This window comes from Taudactylus pleione, unplaced genomic scaffold (assembly GCF_031769625.1).
Source record: "Taudactylus pleione unplaced genomic scaffold, aTauple2 ptg000190l, whole genome shotgun sequence".
Taxonomy (NCBI): domain Eukaryota; kingdom Metazoa; phylum Chordata; class Amphibia; order Anura; family Myobatrachidae; genus Taudactylus; species Taudactylus pleione.
In genome coordinates, this window is record NW_028284592.1 from 1,108,557 (window position 1) to 1,126,209 (window position 17,653).

At 46.2% G+C, this 17,653-nt stretch overlaps 1 protein-coding gene across 1 annotated transcript in view; it reads right to left on the reverse strand.

The window, feature by feature from the left end:
- LOC148519339 (uncharacterized) overlaps positions 1–17,653 on the reverse strand; it is a 70,265-nt gene that overhangs the window by 36,463 nt on the left and 16,149 nt on the right. Inside the window, exon 4 of the mRNA XM_088476619.1 lies at positions 16,491–16,550. Coding sequence (XP_088332745.1) covers positions 16,491–16,550 — 60 coding nt within the window. The remainder of the gene's footprint in view (positions 1–16,490; positions 16,551–17,653) is intronic.

A 17,653-nucleotide genomic window follows, 5' to 3' on the forward strand; every position in this document is an offset into this window, starting at 1 on the left:
TGTGTTTGTTTTTTTCTTCTTGGGGTCAGGGTGTTTTTTTCCTACTGAAACCTATGTGTTTTTGTTTTTTTTTAAAAGTAGGGACTAATGTATTTTATTGTTTTCTGTTGGGGCCGATGTGTATGATTTTGTTCCTGTGGGGGTCAGTGTGTTTATTTTCCTATTGAGGCCAATGTGTTTGTTTTTTTCTTCTTGTTGGGGTCAGGGTGTTTTTTTCCTACTGAGACCATTGTGTTTTGTTTTTTAAAGTAGGGACTAATGTATTTTATGGTTTTCTGTTGGGGCCGATGTGTATGATTTTTTTCCTGTCGGGGGTTAATGTGTTTTTTTATTTCCTGTCGGGGGTCAGTGTGTTTGGCCCCCAAATGAAAAAAAAAACAATGTGTTTATTTTTTCTTTTACAATGTTTTTCGTCTGCGCATGCATCTGAGTTACACTGCGCATGCGTCCCAATGGTGTTCATACAGAGTTGCAGTGCAGATGCAAGCATGAAGGAGTGTATTTAAAAATTTGTTGGGCATTCCTAGGCGGTTACAGGGGGTTGACTAATCAGACGCAGATGTAGCGTAGTATGGGCGTGTTATAGCAGTGACATGGGCTTGTTGATGACATTGGTTGTGTACAGAGACGCTGAATTACTCACATTAGAGGCCATATTCAGATGCATGATCTACACCTAGCATATGGCTGGTGAAAGTTTCAATGGTGCGACCGATGGTGGCATCTAAAGACACACAACATGATTGCAGACCCAGTACACACTGACTGTGGGAGTCTCAGTCCTTGCACATTTGGATGTACATCAGGGAAGGGCTGTGTAGTGGCATTAGCATAAAGTCAAAGACGCAATTGCAGCAAAAGATGCAAGGGAGGCTACAACTGCATCCAACTCAGAATCAGGTCCTATGAGAGATCCCGCCTCCTCGACAGACCCCACCCCCTCAACAAACCCCGCCCCCATTAGGGCTGCTTCCATAAATTTTCCGAGCTGGTTTTCCATCCCAATACGCCCCTGGGTTGGACAGACCAATCATTTGAAAATAGTTTTATTTTGAGTCTTCTGCGACCCCGATGCGCGTCCTCGCCGTCGTCTAGTTGGATCGCAGATCAGATGGTTTTGCAGAGAGATCTCAACTGATCATGTAGGAATTGACACACATTATGTGATGTGATTGATCAAATCGTATGGTCTTATATGAAATAGTTGCATTTTAAATACAAATTGTCCTGTATCTGAAGGGAAGAAATTTCAAGGGAAATCGTACAACTGATCTGACCAACTGTGAATCTCACCGTGTATGGCCACCTTTACTAACTGCCTTTGGGCTCATTTACATTTGGATGGAAGTCAGTTTTATGGCAGATGTAACAGTACACGTCCACTTTACTGTCGCGTTCATAAATGGTGCTTTCACAATCTTCCTGAAATGCTTTTTTGAAAGTAGACAAGTATGACTAACGTCGCCGTGTCAGCTGATTGCATTCCCTCCAGTCAGAGTGTTCCTGGGCTCAGCTGACACCAGCAACAAATCAGAGACCTGCATCTCCTTTGTAAGCCTTTTCTGGCCATCAATATGTGCCAGAGTGAGGATGGACATTGGAAGCCCACAATCATGTGATGGCAGGCCTTCCACCATTGGATGTTTCGATGCGATGGTGGTAACTAACCATCACATCAAAAGAATTTGATGGTAAAAACTATTTATATGAATAGTCAAGGGGCGGGATTGGGGGCTCAGGGCTGGGGATCGGAGCTGGAGCTACAACAAACAAACAGCTGAGCCAGGCATGCAGAGCTGAGGACTAGGAGGAGAGAGAAACACTGGCACTGCTGTGCTGCTGCCACAGCTGACACTGGGACCTGCTCACTGTCTGTGTGTGTCTGTGAGTGACTGCTGCTGCAGGGCCAGGGCTGCACACTGATTGGTTCTCTGAGACAGTGAGAGCCAATCATAACTAGCAGTATGCCCTGTTGCCTAGCAGCAGCCTAAAGAGAGAGGGGAGGGAGGAACTGAGGGTCACGTGTCGGAGGCAGGGAGAGACAGCCTCTAACGAACCCAGCAGTATGAACAATGAAGATTTTAAGATGCAGACATACAGGGCCTGATTCAGCATGGATCGCTATTCTGCTTATATGCACGCAATGCAGTTGCTAATATCAGCGGTTATGCAAATAATTGAATTCGCAATGTGATCGCAACCTGACATAAGGACGCTCACTTCCCCTTACTCACGTCCGTATACTTGGACAAAAGAGCAAAACAATCGGTAACATCGAGTAACATTGGAGCCATACGCACAGTTAAGGCAGGTCAGACCTCACTCGGGAATTGCTTACTTCAGTGCATGCTATGAGACCTCAGACTGCATAAGGCATTGCAGTGGCTAATTTATGCGTGCCTCTGAAACTGCGTGCGAATGCACTGGCACACCTGCGTTTCCCCGACCACCCACCAACAGCACTTCCTGTCTATAACTCTGCCATGGGTCTGCGTAGCCTCTGTGATCGCAGTACCGGTCGCAGTGGCTAGTTCACGCACTGCGATGCATACGCATGCGCAGAATGCATCATTCGGCCAATTGCGTGCGTATAAGCAACTGCGTTCCTAACTGAATCAGGCCCACAGTACACAGCAGACAGAGGAGGCATAGCTTTTAGGATTTAAAGAAAAGAATCCACCATTGGAACACTATCAATTACCATTCAATGGCGGCAAATATCGGAATGCTGCCATCGAATGGTAAAAACACTAACATTGCAAGAAAAACATTGATGGTCGACAGTCCATCCCTATGCCAGAGCAACTAGTTTCTTTCCTGAAAGATATCCTGTTATCCAATTTCTTGCTTGTAACAAGCTACTAATTCCAACCAGCCAGAATCGACAAATATCTGACAGATAATTGCACAGTGTATGCCCAGCATTAGCATTCCCTGGCTCCAGAGTGTAGTTCTTCAGTTTCCTGGCTACCACAGAATCCTGCTCAGCTGAGTTCTTCTGCTAAGCCTGCTGATTACGGTGTTCCTCCCAGCTTCAGTTACAGTGATTGTATACAGCAGTGTTTCCCAACCTCGGTCCTCAAGGCACACTAACAGTCCGGGTTTTACTGATATCCTTGCTTGAGCACAGATGGTTTAACCAGAATAACTAAGATACTAATTAAGACACCTTTGCTTAAGTATGGCGTTAAGTAAGGAGGGGTTGGACGGGTAGTAGAGGGAGGAGTAGATGACCTTTGCCGGTCAGTTCTGTGCTTTTCAGCCTGACATTCTCTGAAGCGTAGGTCAATCTTATTACAGAGGGAAATCATATCGTTTAGGTTAACAGGTAGGTCACGGGTGACCAGATCATCCTTTAGTCGATCAGAAAGCCCATGCCAAGAAGCTGAGGTGAGGGCTTCCTCATTCCACTTTAGTTCTGCAGCTAAAATATGAAATTGTACGGTATATTGACGGACAGGACGGGTTCCTTGTTTAAGTGTCATAATACTAGATGAGGCTGATACAGCTCGTCCAGGCTCATCAAAAATCTTCCTAAATGATGTCACAAAGTCATTGTAGTTATCCAGCAGAGAGTGGGGAAGCCCAATCCAAGGCTGAGCCGGACAACAGGGACACGATGTATGCCACTTTAGTTCTTGCAGTGGGAAAATTATCAGGCTGTAAGGTGAAATGTATATCGCACTCATTCAGGAATCTGCGACAGAGTTTAGGGTTGCCATCGAATTTGCTTGGCATAGGGAGGTGTAAGCGAGGGGATGCCCTGCTTTCTGTATTACCCAGGATAAAAGCGGGTGTAGTTGCTGTTACCCCAGAAGTGGATAAGGAGGTTTGCAGACTATCCTGTCGTATAGACATTTCTTGCAAAAACTGAGCCATTTGGTGTTGCATGGTTTCCAGGTTTTCCAGACGGCCAGCAATGCACTGAAATAAATCTACTCCAGACTCCTGTTTTGTGGCCGGATCCATGGGGCCAGTGCAAACTGTAAGGTTCTGGTTTTGTTGTGGGCCCGGGGTGGTGACAGGAGCAGACACAGAAGCAGATTTAAAACAAAATGTGGAACTTTTAATGAGTGGTTTGGCTCACATAACAATGGGAACTGAGGTGAAGCAATGAGTAAAAGTCCAGGTAGTGGCAGACAAGAGCAGTCCAGTGATCCGGGTTTTGTGAAGCTGCAATGAATTGCAGGTTGAAGTGGTTTGCAGGTAGAAGAGGTGAATTGCAGGCTGAGGTGAATGCAGGTTGAGATGAATTGTCCAGAGGAGATGTGAGAGGAGGCAGGGTACAGCTGACACAGGTACTCAGGCAAGGAGAAGGTAATGGAGGATGCAGGGTAGTCTAGCGGGGTTGGAGCAGACAAGCAGGCAGGTAGAGTATCACAGGGAAACAGGTGGTGAGCACAGGGAACTCTCTCAGCTGAGCTGAGAAACCCGGTGCACTGGCAATGAAGTGAGGCTCTGAACCTCCCTAAATACCAAGTGCTGTGCCGTGACTGGCCAGAGAGAGCATGTGACAAACCAGGATTGGGCAATTAGGTCACATGACCGGAGGCAAGATGGCGGCGCCCATGCCGGAGTGGAACGGAAGCACCACCAGGCCTCACCAGCCCAAAGTGACAACATGCCTGCACAAAACACGCACAGCCAATGACCCTTGCCAAACACCAGTGCCACCGCCAGACGCCCTCCGCCATAGTGACCTCACAGGTAATACACGTCGATCACCATGCCGAGAAACTTTGGTCATGACACACTTCAGTACAGGGATTACGCTGATGTTTTCTCCAAAAAACTTGTGGATGTTCTTCCTCCCCATAGGTCTTATGACTGTGCTATCAATTTGATACCCAACGCCAAATTACCCAAAGGCCGGTTGTATTCCCTCTCAATACCGGAGGATAAAGCTTGACAGAGTACATCGAAGATGCCTTGACTAAAGGATTCATTCGTCCCTCAAAATCACCACTGGGAGCTGTTTTTTTTCTTTGTAGGGAAGAAGGATGGGTCTCTTAGTCCCTGTATTGATTACAGGGGACTCAACAACATTACGGTAAAGAATTCATACCCGTTACCCCCATTCCAGCATTGTTCGATCAGCTGCGTCAGGCTAATATCTTCTCCAAGATTGACCTCCGAGGGGCATATAACCTGATTCGAATCAAAAGTGGAGACGAGTGGAAAACGGCCTTCAGTACTCACTCCGGACATTATGAGTATCTAGTCATGCCTATTGACTTAGCTATCGCTCCAGCAGTTTTCCAGGACCTGATTAATGATGTTCTTCGTGACTTTTTGGGGGTATTCATGGTCGTATACCTAGAGGACATTCTCATTTTCTCCCAGTCACTGGACCAACATCATCAGCACGTACGTCAGGTTCTTAAAAGCGGGTCGATGGCTGGGCAGTGCACACGCGCGAGCCCCGTAGCGATCGAGAAGTTACTCGCTCCGGGGCTCGCAGGAAAACGGGGTGGCTGTCGATGTTGATTGACAGCTCGTCCTGTTTTGTAGGCGGGGAGGGGGGGAGACTGGCCAAATGAAGGCATTCCCGAAGGAACGCCTGCCGTTTGATGGCTGCCCTACTGACCAGTGATGTCAGTAGTGAGCCTCCGGCTCTATTAGAGCCGGAAGCTCATTGTGGCTTGTGGCAGACGAGACCTTACCACAAGGGTCTCGTCGCAAGCCCGATGGTCGTGACCATCACCTGGCCGCTCGCAAAAGCTGTGGGTGGTTACCCACAGCTTAGCGAGCGGCCAGAAGGCTGGACCTAAAAAAAAAAAAAATGCCCTTCAGACCTGTGAGCGGGACTGAATCAGGGTCTTAGTCTTTCTTCAGGTTACCATCCGCAGTCTAATGGACAGACTGAGCGCGTTAATCAGTGTCTGGAACAGTATCTATGCTGTTATGTTTCCAAGTGTAATTATGATTGGGTATCACATATGCCGCTTGCTGAGTTCACTTTTAATAATTCAGGTCACTCTGCATCTTCAGTATCCCCATTCTTCTGTGCTACAGGGCAACATCCGATGTCAAATGCCTTCGACTCCGGATCACCAGCTTCTTCTGTCTCTCGGCTCCGACATATTTGGGGCAAGGTTCATCAAAGCCTTCGGAAGGTATCTCTCCACTCCAAAGAATCTGTTGACAAGCATCGGAGGTCGTGTTGTTTTAAGAAAGGTGATTTGGTTTGGCTCTCCACCAAAAACATCAAGCTCCGTCAGTCTACACAGAAGTTGGGTCCCAGATTTATTGGTCCATTCTGAATTATTTCACAGTTGAACCCAGTAGCCTTCAAACTTCAATTGCCCAACTCTCTCTGTATTAATAATACTTTCCATTGTTCTTTGCTTAAACCGGTCTTCTTGTAAGCCAAGTTCAAATCTAGGTTCTTGCCCAGGCCTGCTTCAGTTATGGTCCGTGGTCAACATGAATTCATTCTGGAGAAAATGTTGGACTCCAGGGGTCGTCTGCAATTCTTAGTCCACTGGAAGGGCTATGGGCCAGAGGAACGTTCCTGGGTTCCTGCTACTGCATTACATGCTCCCAGGTTGAGAAGATGTTTCTTACAGGATTTTCCGGATAAACCAGGTTCTGGGGGTTCTTCAACTCCGTGTCAAGGGGGGGTACTGTTACAAGTTGCGGTCACGACTTGACCCTATCTGACAGCTTTCCCAGGCAGGACGGGGTTACTCCTGTTGTTCCTGTTGTTAGACGATCGGCACCCCTCAGGAAGTGATGTCTCATCCACAGGTGCAGCTTGATTAACTGCTTCAACCTATTTATACTCACTGAACTATTGCACCTGTGCCGACTATAGCGTGTCTGTGGATTTCATCAGCTTAGCTGCATGGGCAGCTTTTGTTCCCTCCATGATATTGCTTCCATTCAGCTTCCCAGCCAATACCAAGCAGCTTCCGGGCTGCCATTGTCCTCCAAACGACTTCCTAGCCGGATCTAGCAGCTCTCGTGCTGCCAACATTCACCATACGGCTTCCTAGCCGCACCAAGTAGCTCCCATGCTACCACCATTCTTCATTCGGCTTCTTAGCTGCTCCAAGCAGCTCCCGTGCTGCAACATCGGCACCACTGCCACAGCATCTGCACACTTGCCGCACCATCGGCTCTCAAAGCCATTTGCTAACCCTAGACTATTTAGCTATGGCTATTGCTGCAACATCGGTACCACCGCGGCAACATCGGCACAGTTGCCGCACCATTGGCTCTCAAAGCCATTTTCATACCCCAGACTGTTTATCTATGGCAATTGCCGCAACATTGGCACCATCGCCGCAACATTGGCACCATCGCCGCAACATCGGCACACTTGCCGCACCATCGGCTCTCAAAGCCATTTCCAAACTCTAGACTGTTTATCTATGGCTATTGCCGTAACATCGGCACACTTGCCACACCATCAGTTCAATTGCCATGTCATCGACGTAATTGCTAACTCATCAGAACCATTACCTGTATCAGCTCTAACTGTACACTTCATCTCTTGAATTCTCTTGTACCTCCTTGTGAGCCTCTACTACCCCGAGCGTAAGTCCAGGCGGCCGCCTAAGTACCGGTGAACGTATCATAGTTCTAAGGGAACAACGGGGCGGTTGTTATTGGTGAAGATCTCGCTATCCAGGTTCTAGGGGTCTAACATGGAGCAGGCAGTGGGATTCATAACAGATAGACACAGTAATGCCCCTTACACATTATGCCACAGACAGTAATAACCATACACAGTAATGCCCCTTACACATTATGACCCACCATGTCCTTCCAGCTGCCTTTCACCTCGTCCCCCTGTGTCCCTCCAGCAGCCTCTCGTCTACATCAGCAAATGTGTATTTGGAGCTGCACACCTGCATCGGCAGGGAGCTGACTGCAGTCCTTGAGAGACACAGTGCAGCCGTGAGACAATAGTTGCAAGCCAATCACATATCGCAAACCAGCAGCCGGTCAGCTAGCTCTGATAGGTTTGTGACCACTGCCACATAAGAATGATTGTGGCACTGTGTTTTTCAAGGGCTGCCTGCCATTGTGGTTGTACAGCTCCAAACCCACACCTGTTGCCACGCGAGCCCCCCTCGGCAGCCAGTTCAACCCTGTCTATGACTGGCTCCTCAGAGCTCCCTCAAATCCGGCGCTCAGTGCATATGCCTTCTTTTGTATAGTGTTGTATGCTGCAGGGTCAGATACTTCTGTCTGTCTCTCCTGCTGCCTGTATACATGGGACAGTGCAAATGTCATATGGTGCATATAGCAATAAGGCGGGAAAAAGATATAGGGATAGATAAGGGAGGACCAATGCGCGCAAACACTTGCAGTAAGTTTGCTGTACCTGGCTTAGGGGATAGACACTAGGGGGTATATTTACTAAATTAGAGTTTTTAGAAGTCGAGATGTTGCCCAAAGCAACCAATCAGATTCTACTTAACATTTATCTAGCACCTCCTAGACGATAATAGCTAGAATCTGATTGGTTGCCATGCGCAACATCTCTACTTCTAAAAACTGTTACTTTACTAAATATACCCCTAGGAGTCACCTTATTAGGTGTTGGGGGAGTCAACTGGAACCGCCCTAAGTGAGTGACTGGACCTAAAAAGAGACCAGCCACTGGGAATCATACCACATACCAGGGTGTATGAGCCTTCCTGGCAATTGGACCCCCCCCCCTCTCCATTCTAAGTGCGCACCTACAGGTCTTTTTTTATATATATATTATTTCTCAACTGCCTAGAAAAGGGAAGCTTGGATCAAACTGGGTAATGTGAGTTCCAACACATTACCCAGTTTGCCACCATGCCATTATATACACTTCTAGATACCAAAAAATGCTAAACACACGTAGGTATTGTGATAATTTTCTGATATGAAAGGCACATAGTCATTTCACAAATAATTTTCTATGAAACCTGACTTTAGTCATTTTTAAAAAGTTAGTGATGGGTTGTCCTCCCTACATGATCTGCCCACCTGGAAATAACCCTTGAGTAACTTTGGGTGAACTAGAACAACAGTCACTAATGTTTGCTGTCTCATTATTTGTATATCAAAAGCAACCATTATTAAAAGCTCCTTCCTTATGTTTGTAATAAGGAATTTGATTCTCATCCAATTTTCAGTAATCAGCATGACGATTTATTATTTAACAATGTGATGTTATATTTTGCCAATGTACAATAAGGTCCACATGAACTATAAATAATGTCAGTGTTTTGTATGGGTAGAAGAGGAAGTTGAGCCTCAAAATACAGAATAAATTTCCCTTGCATTTGCAGTGCAATTCTTTTATCTTCAGTACAATAGAGTAGTTCTAGGCTGCATGGAAAATAAACAATATACACACAGTCAATGAGATTTTATAGTCAAGATGAGCATTATATTCTACACAAAGCTTTGTGCCTTTTTATAGTAAGTGTGTGTGCATATATATATATATATATATATATACTATATAATTCTCTTTTGTAGGCAAGCCCACTGTAAGTCTAACGATATAAAATGTAACTTTTATTCTTAATAATTAATAAAAGTTACTATTACTGAATACTAAAAAATTTATAGTATAAACAAAATAATGTAACATTACACAAAAGATACATTCACTCATAGTGTATAATGTTAAACACCAATGAACGATAAACAAAATATTAAACCATTTCCTCTGTGTTCGCTTGCTTATCCACATGGATATATAAAAAGGGGTGAGATAATCCTCCTGTTGCAATGTAGTGCATTTAATAATAATGGTATTAATAAAATATATCAAGTCCAGATGACCACAAATATAAATGTTATTGCCACATATTGCGCCAACAGCTAACATTAATGAGCCACACAATGGAATAACTAAGGTCACCTTATATCCTCCATACAGGGGTTAAACATAGCGGTGCTTAGTTTTGCCAATACTGTATATATACAGAATAAAGTCCATATTCGATTCACTGTGTGCCTACCTGCAGACTGGTTAATCTTACTGACCCTTTTTTCCTTGTATACCGGATCAAAACCAGTTGCAATGCACCTACCCCGCTCCTGTAGATACTGAGGACGCAACCATTATATACCCCTAACAGGATTACAGCAATTTACTTGTTTATTCTCCATGCTGGTGTGCCACCCTATCCATTTCTAATTAACTCTCTGCTACATGTGGAGGGTGGGCAGAGTCAGGATCTTGGAGAAAAGCATATATATTTCAAAAGTTACTATATTATGTATACTTTGCCTGACAGTGGGTAACACCATACCTTCCAACATTTAAACTAATACCCCTTTCACACAGAATCAGTATGATTTACCGCCGGCCAGTATAATTTACAATAACCCTACTTTAGGGGTGCCTATCCCTAACCTCCCTCCCAAGTGCCTAACCCTAACCCCCCTCTAAGTGACAAAACCTACCCCCCCCTTCCCCGCAGCCTAACCGTAAGTCTCCCGGGGGGAGTGCCTAACCCTAACCCCCCCTCCCCTAGCCTAACCCTCCCGGGGGGGTGCCTAACCGCAAGCCCCCCCCAGGAGCCCCTAACCTAACCCCCCCCCGCGCGCCTGCCTGCGCCCGGCACCCAGCTTACCTTCGATCGGTATGCCGGGTGTCGGGCTCCCGGCGTCGATCTAATGACAGGCGTTGGGATTTCGACGCCTGTTATTAGTACCTTTGGGATTAGACAGTCGGGAAGCCAGTGGTCGGGTTTTTATCCATTGGCTTCCCAACTGCTTCCCCATTCACACTGCCAGCAATAACCCAGGTTATTTCACATGAGCGCAACAACCCGGAATATTGCTCAGTGTGAAAGGGCCCAGGTGAAATAACCCAGGTTGAGCTACCTGGCATTTCAACCCGAGTAACGAGCAGGGTTGAACACGGGTTCAATCCGGCTCGCGATGCAGTATGAATGGGTATCCAAGGTCGATGCGACCCGGGACCCGTTCACAGCATAGGATGAGCTGGTGCTTGGAGTTTATCTCATATAAAAGCATCGGATCGGCACATGACAGCTGTGACGTCATCAACCCGGCAATAAGCTGGGCTGGGCAGCTCAGGATGCCAGTCTGAAAGGGATCTCAGCCAGGTCACACCCAGGATGGACCCGTGTACAAAATCCCAGGTGCGACCCGCAATGCGGTGTGAAAGGGGTATAATCGGATTGGGACAGCGATGTGACTACATCATGTTATGTGTGTGTCTGTGTGTCACTGCTGCAAGCACCAATTATGCCTCAAATCAGGACTGTTCTGCTGAAATAGTCACAGTTGGAATGTATATAACATGGAGTGACCTAACAGACTATGGGGGAGAACTTTGAGTGTACAAATAGCAGGCTGTATTATTTGCTATCCAGTTATACGTACTTTAACCCCTTGGATACTGAGGGATATCTCACCCTTGCGCTTTCTTTCTATAGACTTTGAATTTTCTGAAAATACCATTAGTCTGTTTATTCCATCTAACATGTGAAAATAAATACACTCAACATTACAAAAAAAATTTTTTTTTAATTGAAATTGTAACCGTGAGCTAAAATTCAGGGACCTATTAATCATGGCACTGCCAAGTTTATTAACAATCTGTATCGAGGTGGATATTTTTATTTTGAATGAAAATATCCCCGCCATGTCCTGAACTGAACCCGCAGGACAGCAGTAGTGCTAACCTCTGTCCCTGAGAGTTACTCTCCCAGCATATTGGAGGAGTATTTTACATTTATGAAAGACTCCTCCGGGTAAACCAGCCGGAGGCTGCAGGCAGAGCCGGCCCTAGGCAGAGGCAGAATAATCAAATGCCTAGGGCAGCATCTGAGCAGGGGGGCACCACTGAGGCTGGATATAATTATCTAATTCAGGTGGGTGGACCAGTGACATTTATTAAGTGCAGGCAGTGGCCATAGATCCGATCCACGATGTAGGGAGCTCAAGTTCTAAATCTCTCTCCCTCTGCAGCTTCTGATCAGATCAACGGAGAGAATATGACCCTGAGCTAGAGATGGCTAGTGAGTGAGTGTCTCAACACACTGACTCGAATCATTCAGATGAGTGAATGATTCGAGTCACTCAGTGTTTGGTGAGTCGAGACACCCACCTCCCCTAGCCTCTCTGTCAGTGGGAGCTAGTGAATGGCAGCTCCGCCCCCTACACTGCTGATCTGACCTGATCATACTTCTCCACTGTGTCAGATCGGCAGTGTAGGGGGCGGAGCTGTCAGCGACTCACTCTGTGTCGTGCAGCTATTGCCAGGGCTCAGGGCAGTGCACTAAAGCTGGCCACACACTAGACCAACTTACATCCAACCATCCAACTAGTTGATTGGTTGGAATGAAAATCTGGTAAGGAATGAAAGCAAATGACAATCAGCAATTTGCACCCAAACGCCAGAAAATGAACATAAACTGTTGTTTGAACAAATTGTTTAAATCAAACATTTATCAAACTTGTCTGAATGGCCATTTTCATCTGTTTTCTGGCATTTAGGAGCAAATCACTGATAATCATTTACTCCCATACGTTACCAGATTTTCATTCCAACCAATCAACAAGTTGGCTGGTTGGACAGATAATCTTTAGATGTGTGGCTAGCTTTACTCTCCTGAGTCAGTGCAGAGGCTTGAGCCGGGCTGCGGGGGGCGGAGCTGTCAGCGACTCACTCTGAGTCGTGGAGCTACAGCCAGGGCTCAGGGCTCTCACTGACTCAGGAGAGTCAGTGAGAGCCCTGAGGTGTAGTGCTGGGTTGCGGGGGGGGGGGGGGGGCGGAGCTGTCAGCGACTCACTCTGAGTCGCTGGCTCCCCTGCTGGCTCCAGCGCTGCTCTATCTAAAGAGCCGTGTCTCGAGACACTTCACTTCACTGAGTTGAGCCATGAGGCTCAACTCAGTGCAGTGAATCGATCTGCCCATCCCTACCCTGAGCTCCCTGCATCGCTCTGCTTGCTGTACGTCAGGGAGTGAGTCAGAGGCTAGAGCAACGTCAGGGTCATGTGTCATCACATTTGAATGTCTGATCTCCCAGTCAGCCTGCAGCGCTGCAGTTTCAAAGAGCACAGAGGGGGCAGATCAAAGAGTGAAAGAAAACGGAACAGAGGGCCTAATTCAGACCCGGTCGCGAGCGTAGGACGCTCGCAAGCGGGTCGATGGTGCCCCTCATGCGCATGCGCACGACGGAGGGAGCTCCGTCGTGCGCATGCGCGAGACCCAGAGAGCGTCAGCCAAGCTGTCGCTCCGGGTCTCGCACCAAAGGGGGCGTGCTGTCGATGGTGACTGACAGCACGCCCCCTTTGGTGGGCGTGCCGGGGGCGTGGCTGCCAGACGGAGGCGTTCCCATGGGAACGCCTACCATCTGGGTCCGGCCCCACTGACATCACTAGTGATGTAAGTGGGAGTGATTTTGGCTCTGATAGAGCCAAAATCACTCCAGGGCTTGCGGCCACGAGACCCTACCGCAGGGTCTCGTCGCAAGCCCGATGGTCGCGATGGACTTGACCATCGCGACCATCATCATGGACGCTCGCCCCATCAAAATGGAGTGGCCTCGTCCAAGAGGCCGCTCCATTTTCAGGTAGGAGGGCCCTGATTCAGAGCGAGCGCTCTGGTCAGAGCGTCCGGCTCTGAATCAGGCCCAGAGAACTGCTCGAGCAGAAAGAAAGATACGTAAAGGAAAGAGGTAGACCATTAGAACTTGCATGTACATTTTTTTTTAAGTGTCTGTTTTGCATAAATTCCAAAGTGACTGAAGAGATTTTGCAGAGTCCAGGATCAGGGTGTTCCTGCTTATTCTACTCTGCATGGAATATTCATCACACCCTGTCATGCCCCCTCTATCCTGACATTTTCCTCTGCATGTAATATTTATCACACCTGTCTGTCATACCTCCCACACCCCTCTATCCTAACAGTCCCCTCTGCATTTAATATTCATCACACCATGTTTATCATGTCCCCTCTACCCTGTCGTCATACCTCTCCCTCTTTCTTTTTACAAGAACCCACATCACTCCAGTTATCCAGACCCCCTCCAGGACACATAAATAGACTCTTTACTTAAAAACACTCACACATTCAAATCAACACAGCTGCCTATCATTTTATTAAATACGCTCCCCACGGCACTCAGATGCACACACCTGCAAGTATTGGGACAGAGTGGAAGGCAGTGAGTCAGTGCGTCACCGTCAAAGCCCCATGGGAACGGAGGAGCTACGCGCAGCAGCTCCCCCTAGATTCAGCCAGCCTCTCAGTCATGTGGATATGAGGAGGCAGGTAGCTGCAGCTGCGTTACTGATACAGCTGCCTAAGCCCCTCCGTCTAACAGAAAAACATATTGTTCAGCTGTGGCAATAGATCTGCGGGCTGGGGGGGGGGGGGTTCTAGGTAGTCAGAAACCCCCCCTGCTTGCGAGCCAGCTGGACCCATGCATAGTAAAAAGAAGTAATTCACCAATGTGATATTTTTGGTGTCCGCATATAAACACTAAACTTGGTGGTGTGATTATCTGCTAGGGGGCACCAGCCAAAATCTTGCCTAGGGCACCAAAGTGGTTATGGCCGGCCCTGGCTGCAGGAGAGGATTCGGAACATCAATCTCCTGTGAGTAAGGCCTCCACTTAGGTACATAGGGGTCTGAGCATAATCTCTATCAATAAAATGGGGACTGCAATCTGCAGCTCTAATTTGCCTTCTGCATTTGGCTGGTAGTACATAGCAACATTTCATAAAATTATGCAGAAACTGCACTTGATAAATAGGCCCCCAAATTTTGGGTATTTTCTCTTATAAACACTACCAACATATACTTGTTTTGAAATGAATCCTCCTTTTCAAAATAGCAAAAAGGTAGCATTTTACATATAGGTTTACATAATAAAAATCTGTGCTAGTTTTCGATATCTTCACTTAAGCACATACAAAATTTAGGAATAACATGATAGCCCAACAACATACATTTTGAAAACTGGAAAACCCACCTCATCAAATGAGTGGACCCCTGTTTTTATTTAACCCAGGATGGGGAAGAACTAGGCATTAGAACTCGTCCATCTCTAGAAAACTTAATGTTTTCTGTAGTGCAAGGTGCTATTGTCTGGTGATCACGTGATACCCAGGCAAAAGCTACTTACAGGACACATTGTTTGCAAGAGGGGATTCTCATCTTTCAAACGACGGTGACCCTGAGTTTATTCTAGCCAGGATGGAAGTGGTTTCTCACATAGCTGGGCTTAATAATTTTACTGCAGTGTAGGGAGTTAGGACCTTATTCAGAGTCGGTCGCAAGCGCCAATGCGCTTGTAACTGACTCGATGGTTAGTCCTGTGCACGCGCAGCGGCCGCACTGCGCGTGCGCAAGCCCCGGAGCGACAGAAACTCTGTTGCTCCGGAGCTCGTTACCAAAGGGGCGGCTGTTGATGTTGATCGACAGCTAGTCCCGTTTGGTAGGCGGGCCGGGGGGTGGTTTCCAAAATGGAGGCGTTCCTTATGAACGCCTACCGTTTTGTGGCTGGCCACATTGACATCATCAGTGATGTCAATGGGGAGCTTCCTGCTCCATCAGAGCAGAAAGCTCCCTGGGGCTTCCGAGTGCCCAGACCCAACCTTAGGGTCTGGTCGGAAGCCCCGATGGTCGCGATGGCAATCACCATCGCGACCATCAACCCGGTCGGTCGCTAAGCTGTGGCCGCACTTCAAAAATGAAGCGGCTGCCCTCATTCAGAGACAGCGATCGCTTCTTACGACCGCTTCTGAATGAGGGCCTTATTGTCTAGTAATCAGATTGATCATCAGACAATAATTTATAAGGGGTATATCATTTGAAAGAGAGGATACCCTTTTTCAAACGAGGGTGCCCCCAGGTCTGTAGGAGTCAGGATTGGTAAAGAAACTTCCTGTAGTGCAGTAGCTAGAGTGCCATCATACACCAGTACATGAACATTATTATAGTGCCGCTTGCTGTCCTGCTCTGGTAAGTATCTTTAATGCTTGCCAGAAGTGCTGCTATGCTGAGGACAAGTAGGACTAGTCCTCAGCACGTTTGAGGTACTATCATCCTTAGCACTGAAGTGTTTGAAGCAACCACTCCTAACAGCTTAGATATGTTTTATATAATGAGTTATTAACATGAAATTGACTCTGATACAACCTTTAATGTTACTGTATGACTAATTGACTTTTAGCAATGTTAACTTTTACCAATGCATAACAAAGTTCAAAATTGTATTTCAAGCATAAATAATGCCACCAGTTTGCATGCAACAAGGAAGTTGAGTCTTTAAATACCCGGTTAACTTCCCCATGCATATCTATTTCCTGCAATGGAATTCATGAAGACTAGTCTTTTTGGAATATATGCAATTTACAAATAGTGTAGCATACTCATACAATAGGTATTCTTGTAAAGAATGGAAGGGAATTTGTACAGTAGACCAACCTGCAGTTTAAGCTACTGTATTTAACATAACCAAGTATTATGTTATACTGCGGGTAGACAAACCTTAAATATCACTTACTAGTATTCCATGAGGCTGTATTCATGTTTGACATAGTTTCTTCTTGTATTTTTTCAAGCTCTGAAAGAAAGAAGGTTCTTATTTTGTTTCTTATTTGTTTTTTAAATATACTAATAGCATTAAAGTGAAAAGATATTTAATCAATGTCTTAGATATTGATGCAAAATATTTCATTGGAGTCAAAAAATTTATAGCGTAACATTTTCTATAAAATACTCATATCGCTATGATTCCTTATACTGAACACAAATATTGATTTTAGACTAATAATTGAATATGTATAAATCTGACCAGCACAAACATGACTACACTTGGGAAATCCAGCTATGCTTATAGGAATTTGTTGTCTATAATCATTTTCTTGCTACTGCCTGTCAACACAATAACAATAACAGAGAAAAGCTTACAAGGAGTATGTTTCTATGTGTTTACAAATATATCTTTGTTGCAGTCAGTACAACAACATTTCCACAGCTAATTATGTACTATTAGTCTCTTTTGTACGTTACATCTGTGCTTGCAATTTAGCCTTGCAAAGAAAAGTTATTGCGCAATACAATTTAAAATCTGTTAACACTTCATTCACACGTAATGCAGACTTTGTGAGAGATACAATGTACATAGGGGTCAATCCAATTGTTTGCAATGATTTCGCGGGTGCGAGTCATTGCGGCAACAGACACACTGTACGCAGTGCCCATAGGGCTGTGAATAAAAATGTGCGAATTTGAGCTCAGAGGGAGCCACGAGCAGTGCGAGTTGAGGTGACGTTGCCGGCGGTTTAACGCCATGGCAACAGCAACTCGCACCTTTTGCAGACAATTGGATTGACCCAGGGGTGGATTGGCCATATACCTCACTGGTAGTTTTTTTGGGGCCACTGAAAACAATTTATATTTCTGTTTTGTTTTTTTAATATGTGACAGACCCCTACATATTAATGGCTGAAGCCGGCATGATTTATTCATGGTGGTTGACCCCTCTCCAGTGACTAGCCACCTATGGCTGTGCTTCGCAAGATCAGCCCACCCCTTCCTGATCCACTACCTTGGCTTCCCACTGGTGGCATCAGGTGCTGGAAAGTAGGGATGTGAGGTGAGCGACATAGTTACCATCTCAATGCTGGGGTCACACATACACACTGAATGCCTGTCTGTGAATCT